This window comes from Sinocyclocheilus anshuiensis, unplaced genomic scaffold (genome assembly GCF_001515605.1).
Source record: "Sinocyclocheilus anshuiensis isolate Anshui unplaced genomic scaffold, SAMN03320099.WGS_v1.1 scaffold355, whole genome shotgun sequence".
In the NCBI taxonomy this organism is placed as follows: domain Eukaryota; kingdom Metazoa; phylum Chordata; class Actinopteri; order Cypriniformes; family Cyprinidae; genus Sinocyclocheilus; species Sinocyclocheilus anshuiensis.
The window spans coordinates 126992-152133 of record NW_015549571.1 but is presented as its reverse complement, the minus strand read 5'-3'; the positions used below and the strand labels follow the sequence as shown (position 1 = coordinate 152133).

Sequence of the window (25142 nt, the reverse complement as noted above, 5' to 3'; positions counted from 1 at the left end):
TTAATATCCTAATGATTTTTGGCATAAAAGAAAAATCGATAATTTTGACCCATACAATGTATTGTTGGCTATTGCTACAAATATACCCGTGCTACTTATGACTGCTTTTGTGCTCCAGGGTCACACACACACATATATATATATATATATTTTTTTTTTATGTTTTAAGATTTTTTTTACATTTTTAAGCCTCACCAATGGCTGCATTTATTTGATAAAAAACAGAGTAAAAGCCATAACATTGTGAAATGTTAATATAGTTGAATTATATTATAAAATGCAATTTGTTTCTGTGATGCAGAACTGAGTTTTCAGCATCTTTACTCCAGTCTTCAGTGTCACAAGATCCTTCAGAAATCATGCTGATATGCTGATTTGCTGCTCAAAATCGCTTCTTACTACTATCAGTGACAAAAACAGTGCTGACTAATATTTTTGTAGAAGCCATAGTTTATTTCAAGATTCTTTATTGAATATCTAATAAATGCTTTTACTGTAATTTTTTGATCAATTTAATACATGCATTTGTAATAAAAGTAGTAATTTCTTTCATTAAAAAAAAAATCTTACCCAAGACTTTTGAAGTGTAGTGTAGATTTGGCATATTCATATTGAATTGATTTGATGTGACAGAAACAGAAGTGTGTGTTATTTCAGTACTCACTGGAAGTAGAGCGTTAAGTCTGTGGCCAGTATGGATTGTTTTAGGAGCTGCATGAGTTCTCCATACTCATGTGATGACAGATTAGAGAAAATATTGTGACCCTAGAGAGACAAAGAAAAAATTTAAATTGTTAAACAAAAATATTTTCATTCATTTAGGTGTCCTTAAGTATGGTTCTGCCCTGCAAAGAGTATATATCTGCACTGATGGTGTTTCATGGTAAGTCAGCTGGCTCAGTGTGGCCATGTATTTTTATCTTACAGATACAGGTACTTTTCAGGATAAATTTCCATATAAAGTGGGTTTGTGTATGAATATATAACCATTACTTAACATGTAACTCTGAATTCAAGCCACCCACGCATGCTTACATCAGAGCGCCTGATTAAAATAAACTGATATTTAAACATGCAAAAAAAAAAAAAATGTCTGTGTGAAGTTTAAACAGTGAGTCCTCGTGCTGCCTTAAGAAAAGCAAAGACGTTTCTTTAAAGCACGTACTTCCATTTACTCATGTTTGACATATATTTTAAATATATATTATTCAAATATTTGAATACTTTCACTTTAATTGAATTATTTTCAGCAAATGAGTTGTCATTTAGATGTCATCATTTAAGCTTGTTCAAACAGATTCCACTCCAGTAAACTTCTGCTTTTCAGTAACTGCAAGGCATGATGGGAAATAGGATAGGCTATATCTGCCCTACCAGATTAAAGAGCAGAGCAACCGTTCCCATTTCATTAAGGACCAACTTAAAATACTTGTCTGTCTGCTGGTCAGTGAACACGTTCTTTCTCTGAGTAAATGATGACCGAAGCTCATTTGTATGCAAATGACAGTGACACAGATAAACACGCTGTATCTGTAGAAAGCAATTATTCACAGCCAACATCTGTCAGTTACCACAGAGTGTAATTTATTCACCTCTCTCTCTCTCATTTCCCCCTTGTTATCTCATTTACTGTGGTTAAAATGATTTCTTGTATGGCATTGGTTTAGTGTAGATGATTATATGAAGTGAAGGTGTAAAAGTCTTCCCAATACATGCATTCAATTACTACCTATTTTAAGTATTTATTTTTATTTCTGATTTCTATGATGCACTCACTTCATTGTTTTTATTGCGGTTTAAACTCTAAATAGGAATGGAACATAAATGGTAAATTCCCTACAATGGCATTTCTTGTAAACTGGTTTGAGTTGTAGAATGAAAATGATTGTAAAGTAAGTCTATTTAAGTCTATCCATAAGTCTATGGAAAGTCCCCACAATTCACAAAAACAAACGTGTGTGTGTGTGTGCGTGCATGCATGTGTGTGTGTGCGCGTGCGTGTGTGCGAGCGTGCGTGTGTGTGCGCATGTGCATGTGTGTGTGTGTGCGCGTACGTGTGTGTGTGCGTGTGTGCGCGTACGTGCGTGTGTGTGTGCGCGTGCATGTGTGTGTGCATGCGTGTGTGCGAGCGCGTGTGTGTGCGCATGTGCGTGTGCGCACGTGTGTGTGTGCATGTGTGTGTGTGCGTGCGTGTGTGTGTGTGTGCCTGTGTGTGTGTGTGTGTCTTTTGATTTCATGGTAACTTTAAGTTTACCTCGCTCTGCAGGATCATAACAGCATGGTTGAAATGATGGTGCTCTAGCGTGGCTGATGTCCCATAAAGAAGAGAAAGCGCTGATCCCGTCCTGAGAAAGACACGAATGTCATTCAGTTCATGTGCAAAGTGAAGACATCCAGCATTCAGCTTCATAAAACGCTGTAAGCTTTAAAAGACGTGAGTCTAGTATTGGACTAGCGGTTGAGTAGCAAAGTCTCACTTGGCCTGGAAAGCGTTGTTGGTTCCTCTGTGGTCCAGATCATGGCAGATGCAGCCCACTATCAGAGCCAGAATCTCCATCTCAGTTAGAGTCTCCTGGAAGCCGGCCGACTGCAAATGAACACACATAAACATAAATGTCACACTTCTGTGGTAAATGTACAAAAACAGAGGCTGAGGAACACACACACCGCAGCTTTAACACTGATAATAATATTAATAGTATCAATGTCTGGGAAACTGCAATGAAGTTTTGTGTTTTTTTTTAAATAGTATGCTACACTACAAGCTACTAACAAAAAGTGACTAACAGCATTTAACAATTTAAGAGGACTATCTTTTTAATTGAACCAAATAATAATCAGATGGGTTTTTCAATATCAACTTTTACTGATAATGTGACGAGCAAATTAAAATAAAGTCTTTATTAATATTCATACCAGAATATGTGCTCTGGAATAGTTTGGGGTCGGTAAGATTTTGAAATAATCCTATGCTCATCAAGCCTGCATTCATTTGATTTAAAAATACAGTAAAAAAAAAACAGTAATGTTGTGAAATATTATTACATTTTCAAGATCTATTTTGTATTTGTATATACATTCAGGTCCATATATATTTGAACACAGGCACAATTTTTATTACTTAAGCTGCTGACCAAAACATATTCAAGTTACAGTTATATAATAAATATAGGCTTAAAGTGCTCAATCCGAGCTTTAATTTGAGGGTATTCTCATCACAGTTGGAGGAAAGGTTAGAGAATTATAGCTCCTTAATATGTACCTCCCTCCTTCTGGAGGTGTTTCTCAATGTGTTATTTCTCCAATTATATTTGAGCCCCTGAAAATGGGGGTAGGGGGGCTGTGTGTAAAAATGGTTGTAATTCCCGAGTAGTGTTAATTTTGTCAGCTATTTTCATTTTAGTCTTAGTCTTAGTCCCGGGCTAAAATGTCCTTAATACACAAAATAATGATCTTTAAAATAGCATCATATGACCCCTTTAAAATAAGCAAAACACACCGGGCAGAAAATGCATCAATTTAACAGCGAAGGAACGAAAATTTTTCGTCATAGTCTTCGTTAACGAAATTAACACTATTCCTACGCATTTTATGTTATATTTTTGTGCAACCCCTTGAATTAAAGCTTAAAGTCTGCATTTCAATCACATCTTGATTATTTTATTTCGAATCCATTGCAGTGGTGCATTTCTCCAGTCTTCAGTGTCACATGATCCTTCAGAAATCATTCTAATTTGCTGCTTAAGAAACAATTTATTATTATCAATGCTGAAAACAGTTGTGCTGCTTCATATTTTTGCATAAGCAATGATGAATTTTTCAGGATTCCGAATGGAAAGTTTCAAAGAACAGCATTTATTTGAAACAGAAATCTTTTATAACATTATAAATGTGTATCATCCTTGCTGAATAAAAGTATTAATAAAAAAATAATAATAAAAAAATAACTGACCCTAAACTTTTGTGAATCAGATGTGGATGATTCACAAAATCATGGTGCAATCCACATCCACAAAATGTGGATGTGGAAGTGGATGTGAATCAGATGATATTATTATATTTATTATCATTTAAAGTTTACAGTATACAATTCTAAATGTCAATGTCTAAAAGTTGTCATACAACTACTGGGTTTAGTTATGATTTATTAAAGTAATCAAACCCATTCCTAACACAAAAACACACACAGAGTAGGTCACTCACTGTCAGCATGGAAAACATGCACTGGCAAACGTTGAATGCATGTCTCCAGTTATGATACAGAACCATGCGATAGTTCTTCCTCACGGTCAACAGCCACCGACAAAGTGTCTAGAAGGAGAAAGAAGAGATGTGGTGTTACGATACAACCAAAAAATCTACAGTAGTTCCTGTCTTCTAATCTGATTGGTCTAGAGTGCTTAAAACCGAGCATAACATGTTTTACTGGGATGTCTGGCTCTTTAGAACTATTACCGCTGTAATAACTGTCCAAATTGTACTACTCAATATGAACTTTTATCACATTTTACTTTTATAAATGAATACAGGCTTACGGTCAAATCACAGCCTTGCTGATATTCAATACAACAGCACTCTTGCTTATGTGATATTGCTGAGTTAAAGAAATGCAAAGATGTGTGAACCTCATAGTCTATCTTGAATTTCTGCACCATTCCCAGCTCCATGTGTTTTTTGAACATTAAAGCATGTCAACATATTCTGTTACACCAAATACACAAAATAATGATCTTTAAAATAGCATCATATGACCCCTTTAAAATAAGCAAAACACACCGGGCAGAAAATGCATCAATTTAACAGCGAAGGTCTGATTCGGGGATTAGAACTCTTGATATCTGGCAACCGCACTCATGAAAGCTCATGTAGTAGAGGCGTGTAGAGCAGTCTGCAATAACATTTTGTCTCCTTTTTTGACAAAAATAAAAAGAGGTTTTTGGTAAAGTTTTTATCTTTTTGAATACATTTTTGTCTCGTCTTATTTCGTCAACGAAATTGCATGTTGATATAGTCTTAGTTATCATTTATTGACCTTATTGTCGTCTCGTCTTAGTCATGGGAAAAAAGCTCGTCAACGAAAATTTTTCGTCATAGTCTTCGTTAACGAAATTAACACTATTCCTACGCATTTTATGTTATATTTTTGTGCAACCCCTTGAATTAAAGCTTAAAGTCTGCATTTCAATCACATCTTGATTATTTTATTTCGAATCCATTGCAGTGGTGCATTTCTCCAGTCTTCAGTGTCACATGATCCTTCAGAAATCATTCTAATTTGCTGCTTAAGAAACAATTTATTATTATCAATGCTGAAAACAGTTGTGCTGCTTCATATTTTTGCATAAGCAATGATGAATTTTTCAGGATTCCGAATGGAAAGTTTCAAAGAACAGCATTTATTTGAAACAGAAATCTTTTATAACATTATAAATGTGTATCATCCTTGCTGAATAAAAGTATTAATAAAAAAATAATAATAAAAAAATAACTGACCCTAAACTTTTGTGAATCAGATGTGGATGATTCACAAAATCATGGTGCAATCCACATCCACAAAATGTGGATGTGGAAGTGGATGTGAATCAGATGATATTATTATATTTATTATCATTTAAAGTTTACAGTATACAATTCTAAATGTCAATGTCTAAAAGTTGTCATACAACTACTGGGTTTAGTTATGATTTATTAAAGTAATCAAACCCATTCCTAACACAAAAACACACACAGAGTAGGTCACTCACTGTCAGCATGGAAAACATGCACTGGCAAACGTTGAATGCATGTCTCCAGTTATGATACAGAACCATGCGATAGTTCTTCCTCACGGTCAACAGCCACCGACAAAGTGTCTAGAAGGAGAAAGAAGAGATGTGGTGTTACGATACAACCAAAAAATCTACAGTAGTTCCTGTCTTCTAATCTGATTGGTCTAGAGTGCTTAAAACCGAGCATAACATGTTTTACTGGGATGTCTGGCTCTTTAGAACTATTACCGCTGTAATAACTGTCCAAATTGTACTACTCAATATGAACTTTTATCACATTTTACTTTTATAAATGAATACAGGCTTACGGTCAAATCACAGCCTTGCTGATATTCAATACAACAGCACTCTTGCTTATGTGATATTGCTGAGTTAAAGAAATGCAAAGATGTGTGAACCTCATAGTCTATCTTGAATTTCTGCACCATTCCCAGCTCCATAAACATCCGCAGAGCTGCAGTGACCATGGCATCCACATCCAGAGAGAAGTCGTCAAACGACAGTTTATCAATGCCCAGTTCACACACCAGAGGGATGTTTGCTGATCCATGGAGTTGTAAAATGTTATTAATTTACATTACTTTTTCAGATCTAGAAATCAGTAAGAGTAAGAATCCTGGTTTAAAAAGAAAACAGTTGTTTAGTGGATAAATAAGATAATCCTGATCATCAGAATAAATCATCTCGAAGCCCTCTACTGGATCCTGGTTCATTTGGTTGAGATCCACTGGTTTAAATGTTTGTGTGTGAACTCTGTGTGTGTGTGTGTGTGTGTATGCAAAAAGAGGGAGAGACGCAAGAGGCAGAAAGGACAGAGTTTGCTCTTGAGTGCTTTAAAACAGATGCTTTGTGAATGGAACGAAACCAGCGTCAGGATTTTCAGTAATTTGTGTGTTAATGCTGAGTGAAGCTCAGAGTCGTGCTAATGAGGCACTACAAATAGATTCACACACACATTCCCAGATCTAATGAGGGACTGCTTGCAGGAGCTGCGTGTTATGCTGTGACGTCATTAACAAATTCTAATTGTAGATATTTATTAATATAATTATTCGTACCCGGTACTCATAAAGAAGAACAAGAAGAGGAAACCAAAACATGCTGCAGTTTTCACCATCCAGCATGACACATTACACTGCAGTGGATGCTTTTACCCAGTTATTACAGGGACGATCCACATCAAACAATGTCGTAATCTAAAAATGAATTTACTCACCCTCATACTTTCCAAACCCATAGTTGTATTTTTTTTATTTCCATCAAACACAAAATGAAATATTTAGCAGAATGTCCAAGCTGCTCTCTTTCATACAATGAAAATGTACTTTTATTCATACAGCCCAGTTTCAAAAAGGACAATAAAGCACCATAAAAGTATGAAACAGATGGTTAAAGGCCTCTTTGTGTTTATTTTATGGTTCCAAAGTGTATGATGATCAAATATATGTAATTATTGTTAATAAATATTGATAGCGCACATTCATACAGACATTTATATAAATGGAGAATGTCTTTTTTGATATAAGCAGCAGGATTTTAGAAATAGAGTGCAGATATAGAAACAATCCACACACACACACAGTAATATTTAGTATCTATTATATTTATTTATATGGTATTATTAATATTTTTAAATATTAATAATTATTTATTTTTATATTTTCAGTTTTCTTTTTAATTTTAGTTTCATGTGCTATTGTCATTTTTATTAGCTTTTGTCTACTTACTTTTTATTTATTTTTATTTCAGTTTTAGTAACTTTAGTACTTCAACTTCTATGCTAAATGCCAGAGCAACATTTCTAATTTTCATTTTTAAAGATTAAGTTTTTTATTTATTATTTCTATTATTTTATTTTAGCTTCAACTACCATTTTCAATAGTTTTAGTTAACAAAACTGGTCCAACAATATAGTCCATATGCTCAGCTTTTTTGATAGCTTTTTCTGATGAATAGGTGATTAAACTCCTGATTTTTGAAACATTTTCTTTGTGTGGAAAAGAGTGGGGTGGAAACTCACGTGTGGGTTTGGTTTATCAGCCTCGAGGTCTGACCCCTGCTTAGAGTTGTGTCAGTGACAGATCGAGAGAGCCATGGGAGCTTATATATTTAGTGGCATATATACATATATATAGTGTGATATTCCTGGATTTGGCTTTAAGCAATGGGTTCTTCATTCACTCTTGGAAACATGCTTGTACTTGTCAATGAAATGCTATAAGAGCTCCTGGCAAAATCCAGTTAACACGTTAAAAACGAGCATTTCACCAGAAAATGAACCCATGATAAATGAGGCTTTTCATTAATAAGACTCCACGGAGACTATATCAATAATGCACAAACACTGATGAGATATTGAATAGTTTTGTTCTGAATTATACATACTGCATAAACAATACAGTCTGATATACTGAGGTTAATATATCATGACATAATATATCAATATATAATTTGCCTACAGAGCAAACAGGTCTGTGGATGATGCAGTCAACATCTTTCATAATTATACATCGTCCATTTATATTAAACTGCACACTCTGTAAATAACATATCTGCACACTAATAAACATATCTGTACATTTATCTAAACAATTCATTTTTTCCTATACTTCTATTTCTGTATATAGTACATTATTACATTTTTCTAATTTTTCTTTTTTTATTATATTAGTGTTATATTACATCCCTACTGTGTTATTCCTATGTATGTCTGCACTATCATGTATGTCTGCACTATGTTTGTACTTTCTTCTGCACTGGAAGCTCCTGTCGTCAAGTCAAATTCCTTGTGTGTGTAAACATACTTGGTAATAAAGCTCTTCTGATTCTGATTCTGATGAATCTGGTTATTTCATTATTGATGCTGTACCAAACAGCACTGAAATGTCAGTCTATTGGGTATGATTCAGTGACGCATTACTGTTTACCTTAAACTTATCCACCTCAGTCTTTGAGCAAGTGGCGTGATATGACAGCACCTATGGAAAACAAACACATAAACTCCATCATTAAAGGTTCATATTTTATGCATTTCTATATTTTATGTTTATAATATAGTCATGACACTAGAAAAACATCATAGAGATGATAGAGAGAGCCAGCAAACTGGCCGAATTAGACCAAACCCCTGACACTATGAGAACTCAGCGCTGCAGCCCTCTGATTGGCTGATGGGAGTCATGTGAGCGCGGTGTATTAGAGAATGATGGTGGTGTCCATTCATGACATACAGACTGATTCTGAAACCGATCTGCACTACAGGTCATGCAATATACATTTCATGTCCGCTATAGTATATACTATTACATATTATTATACTGACAATCTGGAATCCTTATAAATACTATCAGATTAATCACAGAAAACAATCCTGCTTTCCTCTAGTTAGAGAAGAGCTTCGAAAACTCAATTAATGCTCACACTCACTCCTACACTCACTGTAATGTAGTTATGCAGCTAATATAATTACACAGCACCCTCACTTCCGCTGTTTCATTTTTGTTTTCTCTCTCATATTCTTTGCTCATTGACGTAAAAAATGTTACTATTTTTTCCCCTTTGCCTCCTTTCAGCTTGTCTCTAAAGTATGTTAATGCATGATTTAAAAAAAAAACAACACTTTCTGACCTTCTAAACTGAGCAGAGTGTTATTTTTTTCAAAGCTGAATTTAAAAAATGAACAGGAATGTCAGAATTTTCGAATATATCGTTTGTCTCCTTATGTTTTAAGCCTATAAAATCTGCTGTATCAAATTTTATTCACATATTTTTAAGGCCTCTAAATAATCAACATGATCAAAACTTTGCTGAAAAACCTATTGTACACAGTCTGCTACATGCCTTCTGTCTTCTGATTGATAGCTCAGACTTTTAGCAAATTATGTAATAATTTCTATTTTTTTTATTTTATTTAAATTTGTAGTAAACGTAAGAATGACATATATATATATATAAACATTCAATAAAATATTTTTAGTTCATATGTCAGGCTTTACAGGGTTAATAACGTCTGCACTCAAGCTGCGTGAAAAAAAAAAGTTCTCATGCTGATCTGATCTGAGATGTTACAAAGAACATTTTCAAAGAACAATTTCCTGTTTGCTAGGACATGAAAAAGTGAATATTAAATATGTTGTATTCATTTTACATCACAACTATTATATCCTAAAATTTCCTGTTTATTTCCAGCTATAATTAAAACAAATCTTAGATGTTCAGTGTGGTGTCCACTGTGGACAAAAGTGTGCATTAAAAATAATAATATTAGAAATCTTAATTCATTTTAATAATTTATTAGTAAATGTTGAAATTAACATTTAAATGTTCTGTTAAAGGGGTTATGCTTTTTTAAAGATCATTATTTTGTGTATTTGGTGTAACAGAATATGTTGACATGCTTTAATGTTCAAAAACCACATTATTTTTCAAATACTGTACATTATTGTAGGTCCTCTATGCCCCGCCTCTCTCAAACGCTTCGTTTTCTACAAAGTCCCTCCTTCCGACAAGCGCAGTCTGCTCTGATTAGCCAGCTGACCCAGTGCATTGTGATTGGCCGAACACCGCAAGCACTCGTCGGAAATGTAACGCCCCTTACCATAATCGCCAGCTTCATCTTTCAAAATAAATGTAAAGACAGTAAATAATGTCATTAGTTTTACCATCAGTTCAAGCCCGAAAGGGGAACAGACACAGTAATGATGCAGTACACAAGCCGCGGTTAAGACTCTACTGTGATGTGACGCTGTCTCTCTCTCTCGCTCTCTCTCTCTCACACACACACGAGCTGTTTTAGGGGGGTGTGGCAGAGTCTTAACTTTGATAAAGAATATCTCTTTGGTTTTGAGATATATATATATAATATTTATTTATTTTACAAATAAATATTGTAAAAAAAATGTATTGATGACTGGTAGTTAATGTTAGTTAATGCATCTTCCAATGTTAACTAATATGTAATAGAACCTTACTGTAAAGGGTTTCTGTTTAACTTAACTCAGTCAGCCACGGCTTTGCGAGAAAAAACAACAACAACCCTACAGAGCAGCTGAGTGTTTTACTGTAAACACACCATCATCTGTGTTTCCAGACGATCGTTTGTTCGATTGAAGTGAGTCGATTGAACGCTTTGAAGGTGAGGATTTATTCCTCTGTGTCCCACTGTTTCATTGTTAGATTAAAGGGGTCATATTCTGCTCTTTTATAGCATTTTAAGTCCGCTTATAATGTCAGCAAGGGTTTCTTGCACCAACACAGTAATAATTTGGTTTGAATTGATAATTTTCCACCCACTGACTGAATTAAACAGGCTGTTTTTTGTTGTGACAGCTTAGTTTCAATAAATCTTTTGGATGAACTGGAAGATTTGTGTAGCGAACATTATTGTTTGTCTACTTAGTATATTAAACTTTTATTTCAAAACCACAAGGAATATTCCGTTTTTGGTGATATGATCCCTTTAATAGATGTAATAGAGAGATGACTGCTGGGTGAGATGGTTGAGTGTCAAACCTACTCTGAGTCAGGAGTGAATACAGCTCTAACAGGAACTAGGTCAGTATATTCCACCAATCACATGCTCCCATCTTTACTTGTGTTGAATTATCCTACCAGTCATAAGTTTCTAATCTAACAACCCACCAATTATCAAATCTCCAACTAATTTACCACCACTTTGGAAACATCATAGCAATCACGGTCTGGAAGTGTGTGTGTGTGTGTGTGTGTGTGTGTGTGTGTGTGTTCGGAGAGACATACATCCAAAGCGACAGACTGTTTGGCCCAGGACTTCTTCACTTGGGCATACATAATGGTGTTATTGATTCCCAGTCCACAGAATATCACAAATGCCTAAAGAGAGAGAAAGAGACCATGGAGTCACACATACAGTAAGCCCTCACCAACCAATTTAAACTTCTGAAAGGGGTTTTTAATCTTCGTTTCAGGGGTCTGAGAGTGGTTTGCAAGAATTTTGTTCTTAAACACACCTAAAACGTTAACCATAAAAAATGACAAAAACACACAACAAAACTACCAAAAATTTAACTAAGGCTACGTTCACACTGCGAGCCCTAGTGCTCAGTTCCGATTTTTTTCTCAGATCCGATTTTTTTGTGTAGCTGTTCACATTGTTGTTTTAAATGTGGCCAATATCAGTTTTACAGTGTGAACAGACCATGGTTCTGAACTGACCCGCATGCGCAAAAGAACAATATGAACAGGGATTCCAGGTTTACACAACAAAATCCGCCCAATTGCTTCTCAAAACTAGTCCAAAACTAGCTTAACCATGTTCAGGGGGATAAATATCGCATTAGTGGGGTCGCATCGACCCACGAAGTTGAAAAACATCCCGCGGCAACAGTGGAAAAAGTAGCCAAATTCCGAGGGGAAACTGTGGATTTGGCAACACTTGCGCAGCGCGCGGTCATACGGAAGTAAACACGGAGGACATAAAGTAAGTGATTATGCGTTTATTTATAGTGTGATCTGCTGCTGAATCCGGCGAAATTATGTGCAGGCAATATGAAAAATAAAGACAAGGATGTGACAAAAGACAGCAGAGTTTTGAAGCTTTTATGATACGAGCCCTCATGTTTTGTTTGCATATAGAGTTGTCACTGTAATTCTTATGATTTCTGACCACATACTGTAGGTTCTGACACATCACACTTCACTGATTACCTTTCGCTACTGTCTTGATAACTTTGGGTATGTAAAATCATTGAAGTGTCTCCCGTCAGCACGGAATTATGACGAATGTCGATCTAGAGTGACGTAAAAGCCACATGAAATCCGACATGACTGTTCACACTGCGGTCGCATTGCAAAACATCTGACATGTATCGGATCTAGTACCACATATAGAAGTGGCACAAATCAGAATTGAAAAGATCAGATTGTATGCGGTTTGTGCTGTTCACACTGTCATGACAAAAACAGATCCAAGTCACGCGTGAGCAAAAAAATCGGATTTGGGCCACATTTGCCTGCAGTGTGAACGTAGCCTAAGGGTCTGTTCACACTTGTCATGTTTGATTCGATTAAAACGAACTCATGGTGCGCTTGCTCTTAATGTGGTTCATTTGAGTAAGTGTGAACGCTGCCATCCGAACCCTCGTGCGCACCAAACAAGAGGACCGAGACCACTAAAAAGATGGGTCTCGGCCCAGTTTCAAACGAACTCTGGTGTGGTTCGAGTTCATACACCACATACATTCATACATTTCATACAATCAGTCTGCGCAGTGCTGAACACACCTATTGTTTCGGGTATTCGGTATATGACCAATCAGGTTGTGAACATAAGACTATGCCTTTAGGTTTGGTATCTTTAGGTTCGCTGTCAAAAATGCCAGTGTGAATGCTAAGTGGACCAGAAACAAATATATTGTTTTCTTTTTTGGTCCAGACCAAACGAACCAAGAGAGCCGAACTACAAGAGTGAACTAAAAGTTCAAATTTTCCTAAAAGGAAAATGAAAATGAAAAAAATTAAACTATTAATAAAAATGATAATTGTATATTGATACTAAAATAACACTGGTTTGAATGGTCCAGAGAAACTGAACCGAACCCTTATTATAATTGATTTAATAGTAGTGGTCCATTTTCAAGGAGTCCACTTTCCAGGCCATTAACTTTGTGAATGCAAAGAGAACCGGGTTCTTTTCCCCTCAGTTCAGGTTTTGGTCCACTTAAAGTGTTCCAAGTTTTGTTTCAAAACAGACTCAAGACATTAATATGGAGTTGGTCCCCCTTTGCAGCAATAACAGCTTCCACTCTTCTTTGAAGACTTTCCACGAGGTTTTGGATTGTTTCTGTGGGAATTTTTGCCCATTCATTCAGTAGAGCATTTGTGAGGACAGGCACTGATGTTGGATCAGAAGACCTGGCTCACAATCTCCATGTAGTTCATCTCAAAGGTGTTTGATGGGGTTGAGGTCAGGGCTCTGTGCGGGACAGTCAAGTTCTTCCACACCAATCTCATCCAACCATGACTTTATGCACATTGTTATGTGCACTCAGTCATGCTGGAATAGAAAAGGGTCTTCCTTAAACTGTTCCCACAAAGTTGGAAGCATAGCATGGGATAGTTCACCCAAAAATGAAAATTCTGTCATTAATTACTCACCCTCATTTCATTCCAAAACCGTAAGACCTCCGTTCATCTTCGGAATACAAATTTAGATATTTTTGATGGAATTTGAGAGCTCTCTGACCCTCCATAGACAGCAATGTAATTAACACGATCAACGCTACCGCGTTCGCGAGATAGTGACACCAGCCAACACTTTAACTTCAGTAAGGAGGTTTCTTGTTCAGGCAGCAGCATTCAAGCATTGGCTTATTCGTCCGTAAGTGCCCTGCGAAGTGGACTTCACATGAAATTCCGCCATGATTCCAGTTCCAAGGGAACGTACACGTTACATTCAAAGTGCATTAAAGTGCGCGAGATGTGAATTTCTATTGTATTTATTTACAGAGGTATATTATGTCACACTTCACACTTCTCTAGTAAGTTTCGTCTGTGTGTGAAGACAGTAGCGCAAATCTGTGAATGAATGTTCCGAAGTGAAATAAACTTCAACGGAATAAAGTTGAATGGAATTGAATTGAATTAAAGTTGAATAAACTTCAACTTTACTGTTCAGTGCACTGATGTCAGACTCATTTTGGATAATAAAGTTTATTGTTAAATGCCCTGCCTCCATTACATATCTTTGTCACGTCATTATAAGTGTTTGATCACCAAATTTGAGTGATCATTGCAAAAAAATTTGTTTATGTATATATATTCTGTTTATGTATATAGTGTATTCTATATATAGTACCAGTCAAAAATTTGGACACATGAATGGGAAAGTGCCCAAACTTTTGACTGGTACTGTACTATAATATACACCAAGAATATCGGCCAATATATCGATATCGGCCCTTTTCTACCCCCTAATATCGGTATCGGCCCCCAAAAAAACCCATATTGGTCGGGCTCTAGAGAATACAGTAGGCCATAATTCTCTCAAATCACTCTGAGACCCTTGCAATGTACTAATTGTGAATATAGCGTGTGTGGGTTTATGCATACATATGGACTTTTAAAAGATTCTTGGTCTGCAATACAGTTCGCTTAAATCATGTTTGATGGTAGCAAAGCAATCATAAAGAAATCTCTCAGATATCATACCTCAAACAGCCTCTGATCTGCATCATCAAATGGTTTTCCATCTAATCTGTTCAAGACCTGAGCCACACCTGCGACACACACACATGAAGACAGTGAGATTGCATGCTGTGTTTCATGACCCATATCAGGTCCTTTAAAGCACAGCAATGCACTGCAGCCATGGATGAAGAATCTCTCCCTCGCCCCACCCCCAATCTCTCTCTCTCTTTCTACATGGCTAATTAAACAGTGTGCTGTTAGTATGTAATTATAATGATTGTTCCTTTAAGTGCAAACCCTCCCCCCGTTCACACACCTAACACCTCCCCCATCCTCACCATCTCATTATAGTCAATCAGAAATGTGGTGCTTGCTTTGGACAGCTTGTACATGCATATATATGGCTCCACCATAACACTGCCTATAATTACAACACATTTTATCACTTGAAGAAGCTTGTTCGCCTGAAAGCCCACTGATATGTGTGGGAAAAAAAATCTTTTTAAGTAATCCTAAACCATAAGTGGTGTCCAGTTATCATCTCAGTATATAGTTACACAGCTCACTGCATCTGCATAGTATATACAGAACACCCCATGCTATTTTAAAAACAGCATGTGAAAGACTAGCATTAGGCAATGAAAAATGCTCTAAAAAGTAGCATGATACAGTGTTGTCACATGACCTCATTACATGCTGCATGATACAGTGAGAGGTGCCTAGTTATCACCATATCATTAAAATGGTTATTTAGCATGAAGAATAATAACAAAGCAAGAAATGTTATTAGCTCTGTAAAGCCATAAAGGAAAAATATTTTATTTATGTATTGTATATAATGCTTTCGTATTCTCTGTCAATGTGAGCCAAATGTCGCTTTTTGTCTTTTTTTTTTTTGCAGTTGAAACTTATTCTGTGGGGATGGGATTGAGATAAAACTTTAGGATAAATCTTACTATAATACGTATTATATAAATTTTTTAGATTACATTTTTAGTAACAATTTAGTTTAGGGACCAGTTCTCACTATTAATTAGTTGCTTATTATCATGCATATTGGCTGTTTATTAGTATGTATTATGCACATATTAATGCCTTGTTCAGCATTACCATATTTAGATCCATTAATCCACCCCATACATAAACTTAACAACTACCTTACCAACTATTAATAAGCAGCAAATTGGGAGTTTATTCAGGCAAGAGTCATAGTTTAATAGCCCTCAAACTAAATTGTGACCATATTTTTTTTTGTATTTTATTTATTATCAGCTACATAAAGCAATTAAGAAAAAAATACTTCATTTATTCATTTACATATATAATGTTTTATATAATGTAAAGGATGAAATGTTACAAAGCAGCAGGTTGATACCGCTTCTCATTCTCATTTATTAGTTTATTATACATTATTTCATGTACACTTTGGTTGTGTAGTGCACATGTTTATAGTAGGCATCTGGGCATCTCATCCATACAAAACATTTGTAGTATATACTGCATACTACAAAAATAGTAGTATGCTGAATACAATTCCAAACATACCCAAGGACTTAAAAAAGCTACAGTATTGATATGGATATAAAATCTTTCGTTTATGGACAGTGAGGTTTCTGCATTAAATCCTTTCTCTCCTCATAGTGCTGAAATGTTTCCACACTGGCTTTATACATGATTTGAAAGAAAAGAAAACTGGTTCTGAAACTATGGCAGTGATGAAGAAAGAGAGTGAGAAGGGGAGAGAGAAATCTTTTGAATGAAGACATCCTTGACTTTTGCTTCTACTGGCTGTTTGTGCTTATAATGACTTTCGGTCCCTGACAGAGTCCTCCCACACACACACACACACACACACACATCCACCCACACACAGTGCACTTGTGCAGAAGCACACACACACACACACATGCTGATGTGACACACAGATATACATTTAAACAGACATTATCCTATATAAACATGTTTGTCTTCCATTCTCTCACAAATCACTGAACTCTAGCACACAACATAATACAACACAGCCGATCAGGGAACATCAGTACATACTATATGTAGTGAAACAACAGCGCTTAACTGGATAACTTACCTATGATTTGGTGGTTACTGTTCCAGATAGGGACACATAGGACAGATCTAATATGGAAGCCAGAGAACTGATCTGCCTGAAGACATTACAAACAAATTCTTGTCACCATATCAAAAACCAAACGATCTGACTATAAGCATGTGAGGAGAAGTGAGCAAAAATATGAGCTCATCTGAAGACACGGCGTTATATAATCTTGTGCTGCTGGCATTTTGAAGATGCACAAGAGCCGACAGAGGTCCAAGGTTTTAAGCAGAGCAGAAGTCTCTCTCATCTTTAATCATGCTCTTTAAAGGAAGATTCTGGGTTAAATACAACTCTTTCTGTAATATGCTGTCCATTACCACAGAATACAATTTCGACTAGTTCCTCAGTTATAAAGTTAAAATGTATATTACTGCAATAGTGTGAAACTGAGACTAGTCCTTTTATCACGTTCAAATTCTGGGTAAGACTGTTATGATGTTAATTCGAGTGTATTCAAGTGTAAACCTTTAAAGGTGCAGTAAGTGAAAATCAGCACCCAAACAATACATTTTATTAATATTTGCTAGCTGTCTGGTTTTAATTATTTATTTATTTTGTGCTCTTTCCTGCATGGCGTTAGCAAGATCATGGGTTAGATTACCAACTAAATTCACATGCATGAGCTTATAAAAATGTTTGCCTTTATATGTACTGGACTAATTGATCTATTCCAATTGTATTCATTTATTTATTGTTGTTTAGGGATCTTACTTCAGCGTCGAAGCGTGGGTCTTGGAAGGCATCGCTGATATTCACAGGAAGCCCAGTGGAGGCGACCAGCTCTGCAATGCTGTTATTAATCAGCCAGTCAGAATAGGACGATTTTTCCATGCTGTCCTTGAAACTGTGAATAAGACGAAGAGGAAGTGACATGTGCTGCTATGTACAAACCCAAGACAACCATTACTATTACTATTGCTCATACTTTGGCTTAGAGATGACATCTAAACTCTACACCCACAGTATTAAACTTGTGTGCAACTCGTCTTGCACCATTTGTGCTTTGGACATGAAACTAACTAATATATCTAACTGTGTGATTTATTGAGAAAGCATAGCGCTCCCTTGTAAAAATAAGTACACTTCAGCATACTTTTAAAATGAGTATGTACTGTACAAAAATATACTTTGTAAACTGAAGGTAATGGCTTTGGACACTTAACTGCATATTAACTACACTTGAACGAATGTGTTTCATAGTTTATATTTATATTAAACGCATTTATCTAAACTTTAGAGTGTTTTTTTCTTAGGACTTAATTAGGAGTTAAGTACATCTTCCTATGCAATTTCATAATTATTTCTATTGTCTTTGAAATATGGTTACATTGTACAGTCAAATGTACTAACAGACATTTATAGTTTTAATGTCATTTCTATTGTAACTTTTATTTAAATATATGTGTAATTACACATTTGCAATGATGAAGTTTCAATTTAGTAAAATATAATAACTTAAAATGTAATACAGAATAACATTAGTCAACAATACTTTACATTTGCTTTAGTATGTTAGTCAACACATCAAATCAAGTGTACATAAAGAATGACAAAAGGTGATTAAAACATAATTAAAAACTTTGAAGTAAAACTTAAAATTTGACATTATTACAAAGTGAACCCTATATGTCATGAAAGTGTCTCTCTTTCATTTTTATTCATTAATATTCTCATGAATATTTTAATATCTGCAAGCAGTTTTTAAAAAATACTTTTAAGATATGAAGTACACTACAAGCGCACATTCAATACAATTAAGTGCATTTTTTTCACAAGGGGTTCAGCTCCATTTAACACATTTTACCATGCTTTATATCCATTCAATTAACCAGATTTCTCCTAAAAATCAGTGAAAATGTCTGCAGATGTCATTTGGGCTTCAATGTTATCATGTAAACACCTGCTGCTAGTACTCAAGTTAGTGTTCTCTTCAATTACGCGACAGTTCGGACCCAAAATTACAATGTATAAAGAGACCTGCGGGGACAAGCAGGTGGAATTAAATGCAAGCTCGGACCAAGCGATCGCACAAAGTGTGAAAAGAGCCTCAGACGCTTCAGCTTGAGGAAGAGCTGACGGATGCTGAGGTCCACATGCTGAGCGTGAGCGTCATTCCCTCTCCAGTAATTTACAGCTAACAAACTTTCCTCTGCATTTGGATAAGGCTCTATGGAGCCTGCAAAAGCAATGAGAAGTTAACGCTCCGACTCTCATAAACGCCCACGTGCAGCCGGAGAGACAGTCCTGATGTAGCCTCTCTCTCTTTTAATCTCTCTCACGTGGTACATTTCAGGCTCTTGCACTCTGGGCTGAGAGAGTCTGATCAAACATCTTCTCTCATACTCTCGATCACACCCCAAAGATCACACATGATTAACGGCGCTGCGAGCTGCTGTCTGAGGAAATGTCGGAGTCAGAGGGATGAATGGGAGTGTGAATGTATTGTGCGGGGTGCAGCTGAGCACGCGAGATGTGTGTTGTTGTGTGTGCGTCTGGGTGAGCAGCAGAGACGCGTCTCTCTCCCGTTTGGCCCCGAGCTGTTTCAGAGCGCAGCAGAGGACAAATCATCCTTACATAATGGTTCCGGCTGTACCTCTAGAGAAGCCAACACAGAGGATGAAATCACTAAATAACACACATAACTTTGAGAAAATCCCCTGTGTATGACAGTAATATATTACTGAAGCTGTATAATGTCAAAGCTTTGAAGCAGTGTGACATATTTTGTGCATTTTTTCAGTCTGTATTCGATCACCTTGTGTTTCTAAACAATATTTTACAAGTTTATGTGTTTGTATAATCCTTTAGTGATAAATGAGTGATGTGTACTATAGAAAACTAGATTTTTTAAAGTAAATTCACCTGTGAAAAGTAGACTTTACAGTATACGTTTAAAAAGAGTACTTATTAAAATACTATAAAAGAAAATACTTAAGTGTGAACTGAATGTAAAGTTTTCGGACACTTAATTGTAATGAAATGAAAACCTACTATAACCTATGGAACAAGAATGTGACCAATAGGAAAACTTCACACTGACGTACATGAGTCACAGCCTGTTAGGAGCTATAAACACTGTTAAAGTGTGCAAATTAACCTGCGCTAGTCTCTAGCAAACTGTTCGCGCAAGCTCTGCGCATACGAGATGCTTCAGATCAATGCTGTGCCATACTTTTACTACTGATGGATGCTTTGAAGCAAATTTTTTTGAACCAATGGTTCAGAGTGCATATCAAACTGCCAAAGCCATGTGATTTCAGGAAACGAGGATTCATTACGTCACAACTGTTTCAAAATATTTTTAAATTTCAATGTTCATATTTCTCATATTTAATGGTATTTGCTAATTGCATTTAATATATTATTATTTCAATAAAACATCTGCAATGGGTTTGTAAAAATAGTTTTTATGCATACATTAGTTTTCTGACCCTGCATAGACAGCAAGGGAACTACCACGTTTAAGGCCCAGAAATGTAGTACGGACATCATTAAAATAGTCCATGTGACACCAGTGGTTAATTTTATGAAGCTACAAGAATACATTTTGTGCACAAAGAAAACAAAAATATCGACTTTATTCAACAATTCTTCTCACCGTGTCACCATCTGCCGCCAGTGACGCCAGTGCACGACTATTTTATTGTTGCTATCTGTGGAGGGTCAGAGAGCTCTCAAATTTCATCAAAAATATCTTAATTTGTGTTCCGAAGATGAACGAAGTTACTTTGTACTCTTATGGGTTTGAATGGAACAACATGAGGCTGAGTAATTAATGACAGAATTTTCAACTTGGGGTGAACTATCCCTTTAAAGCATGTTAAATATTATTTAAAACAATCACTTAATCCGGGTGTGTGTTCACGGTGTGTGTGTGTTCACTGCTGTGTGTGTGCACTTTGGATGGGTAAATGCAGAGCACTAATTCCGAGTATGGGTCACCATACTTGGCCACATGTCACGTCACTTAAACTGCACTTAAAGTAATTTGTAAAGTGATTTGACATTATTACAAAGTGCATTTTTTTTTAAGTGTGTTAAACAGTCATGAAAGTGCATTCTCTTTAAGCACACATAAGTGGCATTTTAAGTTCATTAATATTATATTATCATCAGCAAGTAAAGTTTTTTTTTTTAAATACTTTTGAGATTTGAAATTCACTACAAGTGCACATTCAATACAATTAAGTGCACTTATTTTACACAGGAGTGTGAATTATTGCCTGTGCAAGCTGGTTTTGGGTCAGGTGAAGCACCGCAGTGTACATACCTGTGCTCCAGAGACAGGACAGCGCAAATCATATATGCATATATCATATCTGACCCATTTGAATTTTACGCAGAATAGTCGACTTTATAGAGCTATGAAGGAGGTCAAATATCTCAAATGGTTAGACAGCCATGGCATTTTAAACAGCACTAATGAAGAAAAGAGAAGACAACACACTGTGCCATCATGCATACGACACCAAGGATGTGTTCCAGAAAGCAGGTCATGCAACACAGATAAGCAAGCTGATAACCTCAACATCTCGAACCTGTAGATAAAAATCTGTAAACATCATATCTGTACATGATTCCATAGTTCTATATAAAATGTTCTCCAATTATTTTGACAAGAAAAAAAGCCTTGAACTTAACACTGGCAAGGGAAATCTAACAATTTATCAGCCAATGGCTAACAACAGACATTATTACGTCACCTAGCGCAAAATGTATTGGCATATGCATGTGATTTACTCGCAGTAGAGAGCTGATTTTGAAAATAATTGTGGTTTTAATATCTCAGAGCACTTTAGCTAGTTGTAAAGTGACTGCATGTGATGCTTTGTTGCTCAGATGGTGAGGGTGGGCTGAGCGATGCATGTGTTCAGATGGTGATGGTGTGTGATCTCCCCAGACAGACCTCCGCTGGAACATTAGACAGGTGCAGAGAATGAGATGATATGTGTGACTGAACACACATTGTAGTGTGAAAGCTCCCATATGGCAACTGAGATCTCCAAACCTGTGCGCTTCGTCGTCATTGGCTACACAAAACAGTCAAGAACAACAGACCTATCTTGCACAAAGGAACATGTTTGCTCTTACTCCTGGGCTCCTCAATGGCTGTGTGCTTGCAGATCTGCTAATGTACTGTTGTGGTGTGTGTTGTTGTAAGAGCTGAGCTCAGGGTTTTGAGACTCCACTAGTGCTGAGTACTGGACATACTGGAGCACTGAGTGTGGGCTGCAGATAACAGATATCACACAATAACCCTGACCTACTGCACACCCTACAGCACTGCCACTAAATACACCACACACGCACAAACTACAACATCATAACCCTGAGCTACTGCACACGTGACCCTACAGCACTGACCTTTAACAAAGTTCCTTAAGTCATATCACTCGGCGGCCATCTTTGAAACGCCTCTCGGTCACGCAAGTGCAACTCCTATCTCTTTGAATGGGGAAACATCGAGTTCTCCAAAACTGTTTACTAAGCTTACGATTAAATTTCATATTTGAAATCACCAAAGAAATCTGACAACAACTGTGTCATAAATGTTGTTTCTTTTCCACAAATAGCGTTATAAAAAGCTTATTTTTCAGGCTAAGTTCAGCCAGTGCGCATGTGCAGTCCTAAGCGCACGTCTCAAAACGCTGACTGTTTCTATAGCAACCGGGACTTCTAACAGCAGCTGCAGTGACGCGCTGACTTTACCAATTCGCGATTGGCTCTTTCATTCAGAAGGCGGGGCTTCCTGCGATTGAGCGGCCATACTGAGCGTTGCATTTTTCCCCATTCAAAACGATTCGAGTGACACATCTTAGGTATTCTATAGTCTTTGCCTTTAATCACAACCCCTCAAAACACTGTATGCATAAACTACAACACCAACACATTGTGCACGAGTGTATTAGCATTTGTAGAAATTCTACAAAGCATGTACTGAACCGAACTGAACAATTAGTTGTTAATAACACATTTAAACACATATTAGAGTTGTGTCTCATACTTATTCCCAACATTTTATTATGTGAGCTTTATGCTACACCTCAAATTAAAAGGGAATATATAGTAATGTTAATATTAATTAGTCATTCCCTAAACTCATTCTCTCAAATGGCTTGGGTATGCAGAGGATTCGCAGCTTGTACTGTATGGACCGACTAGCACTGTACACAAACTAACACATAAATGCACCACAAGCACAAACATCACAGATACACCCCTTGTTAAAAAGTAAACTTTAGACCAGTGGCTGCCAACCACATTCCTGATTTCTGTCTCCATTTTCCAAAAAACACCCTCAGTACTCACCCTCATGCTGTATGAAACCATGTTGTTTAAACATTCTGCTGAACACAAAAAAAGATATTTGAAGGGAATATTTGTGACCAAACATTTGCTGGTAGCCATTGATTTCCATACTATTTGCGCATGTGCAGTCCTAAGCGCACGTCTCAAAACGCTGACTGTTTCTATAGCAACCGGGACTTCTAACAGCAGCTGCAGTGACGCGCTGACTTTACCAATTCGCGATTGGCTCTTTCATTCAGAAGGCGGGGCTTCCTGCGATTGAGCGGCCATACTGAGCGTTGCATTTTTCCCCATTCAAAACGATTCGAGTGACACATCTTAGGTATTCTATAGTCTTTGCCTTTAATCACAACCCCTCAAAACACTGTATGCATAAACTACAACACCAACACATTGTGCACGAGTGTATTAGCATTTGTAGAAATTCTACAAAGCATGTACTGAACCGAACTGAACAATTAGTTGTTAATAACACATTTAAACACATATTAGAGTTGTGTCTCATACTTATTCCCAACATTTTATTATGTGAGCTTTATGCTACACCTCAAATTAAAAGGGAATATATAGTAATGTTAATATTAATTAGTCATTCCCTAAACTCATTCTCTCAAATGGCTTGGGTATGCAGAGGATTCGCAGCTTGTACTGTATGGACCGACTAGCACTGTACACAAACTAACACATAAATGCACCACAAGCACAAACATCACAGATACACCCCTTGTTAAAAAGTAAACTTTAGACCAGTGGCTGCCAACCACATTCCTGATTTCTGTCTCCATTTTCCAAAAAACACCCTCAGTACTCACCCTCATGCTGTATGAAACCATGTTGTTTAAACATTCTGCTGAACACAAAAAAAGATATTTGAAGGGAATATTTGTGACCAAACATTTGCTGGTAGCCATTGATTTCCATACTATTTTTTCCCATATTATAGAAATCAATGGCTACCAGCAACAGTGTGGTTAGCCACATTATTCAAAATCTTTTATGTTCAATAGAAGAAAGAAACTCATACAGGTTTGGAACAACTTGAAGGTGAGTATGGTGATTCACTGAAATGCAAACTGAATTTAATGTTTCCAGATATATGTTTGCATGCCAATTACATTTAAATGAAAATATATTATAGTTTAAATTTATATTAAATGCAATTATACAATTAATTTTTTTTTTAACCCACTTAAGTAGGACTTATGTATGTCTATATAATTCATAATTTGTTTTTAAATATGATTATAGAGTACTACCAAATGTGCTGACAAACATTTCTTATAAACTAAAATTTACCTCAATGTTATTTATATTGATTCTCTTGTGTCAAGCATTGAAAAATATTTTAATTACACATTTGTAAAGATAAAGTTGCAATTTAGTACATTTAAAGTATATACTACCTTTAAATGTAATATAAAATAACACTTGTAGACTTTACATGTGCATTAGTATGTTAGCTAACACATGAAAATAAGTGTACTTCTTAGAAAAATGATAAAAGATAAATAAAACATTACGGTTTAAAATAAAATGATTTTAAAAGTAAAACTTTTATTTTGACATTTTTAGAAAATGCACTTTTTAAACATGTACTTAAAGGCACAATATGTAAGATTTTTTTATTAAAATATCCCAAAACCACTAGAACAGTGTTATATATTTTGCTGACTTGTGTACTTACATTATCCCAAATGTTTCGCAGAATGTTTAAATCCAGAGAAATAAGCAATTTTAACTAGTGACACGGACCGTGTCCATAGTGTCATTGTGTCGCTTGCCAATGA

At 36.1% G+C, this 25142-nt stretch overlaps 1 protein-coding gene across 1 annotated transcript in view; it reads right to left on the bottom strand.

The window, feature by feature from the left end:
• The window catches only part of LOC107657382 (dual 3',5'-cyclic-AMP and -GMP phosphodiesterase 11A-like), a 106667-nt gene that overhangs the window by 11575 nt on the left and 69950 nt on the right, over positions 1-25142 (bottom strand). Inside the window, exons 7-16 of the mRNA XM_016445429.1 lie at positions 17758-17890; positions 17020-17095; positions 14955-15022; positions 11526-11618; positions 8689-8746; positions 6167-6309; positions 5745-5852; positions 2478-2587; positions 2255-2345; positions 665-765 (exon numbers count right to left, since the gene is read on the bottom strand). Of these exons, the coding sequence (XP_016300915.1) occupies positions 665-765; positions 2255-2345; positions 2478-2587; positions 5745-5852; positions 6167-6309; positions 8689-8746; positions 11526-11618; positions 14955-15022; positions 17020-17095; positions 17758-17890 (981 nt within the window). The remainder of the gene's footprint in view (positions 1-664; positions 766-2254; positions 2346-2477; positions 2588-5744; positions 5853-6166; positions 6310-8688; positions 8747-11525; positions 11619-14954; positions 15023-17019; positions 17096-17757; positions 17891-25142) is intronic.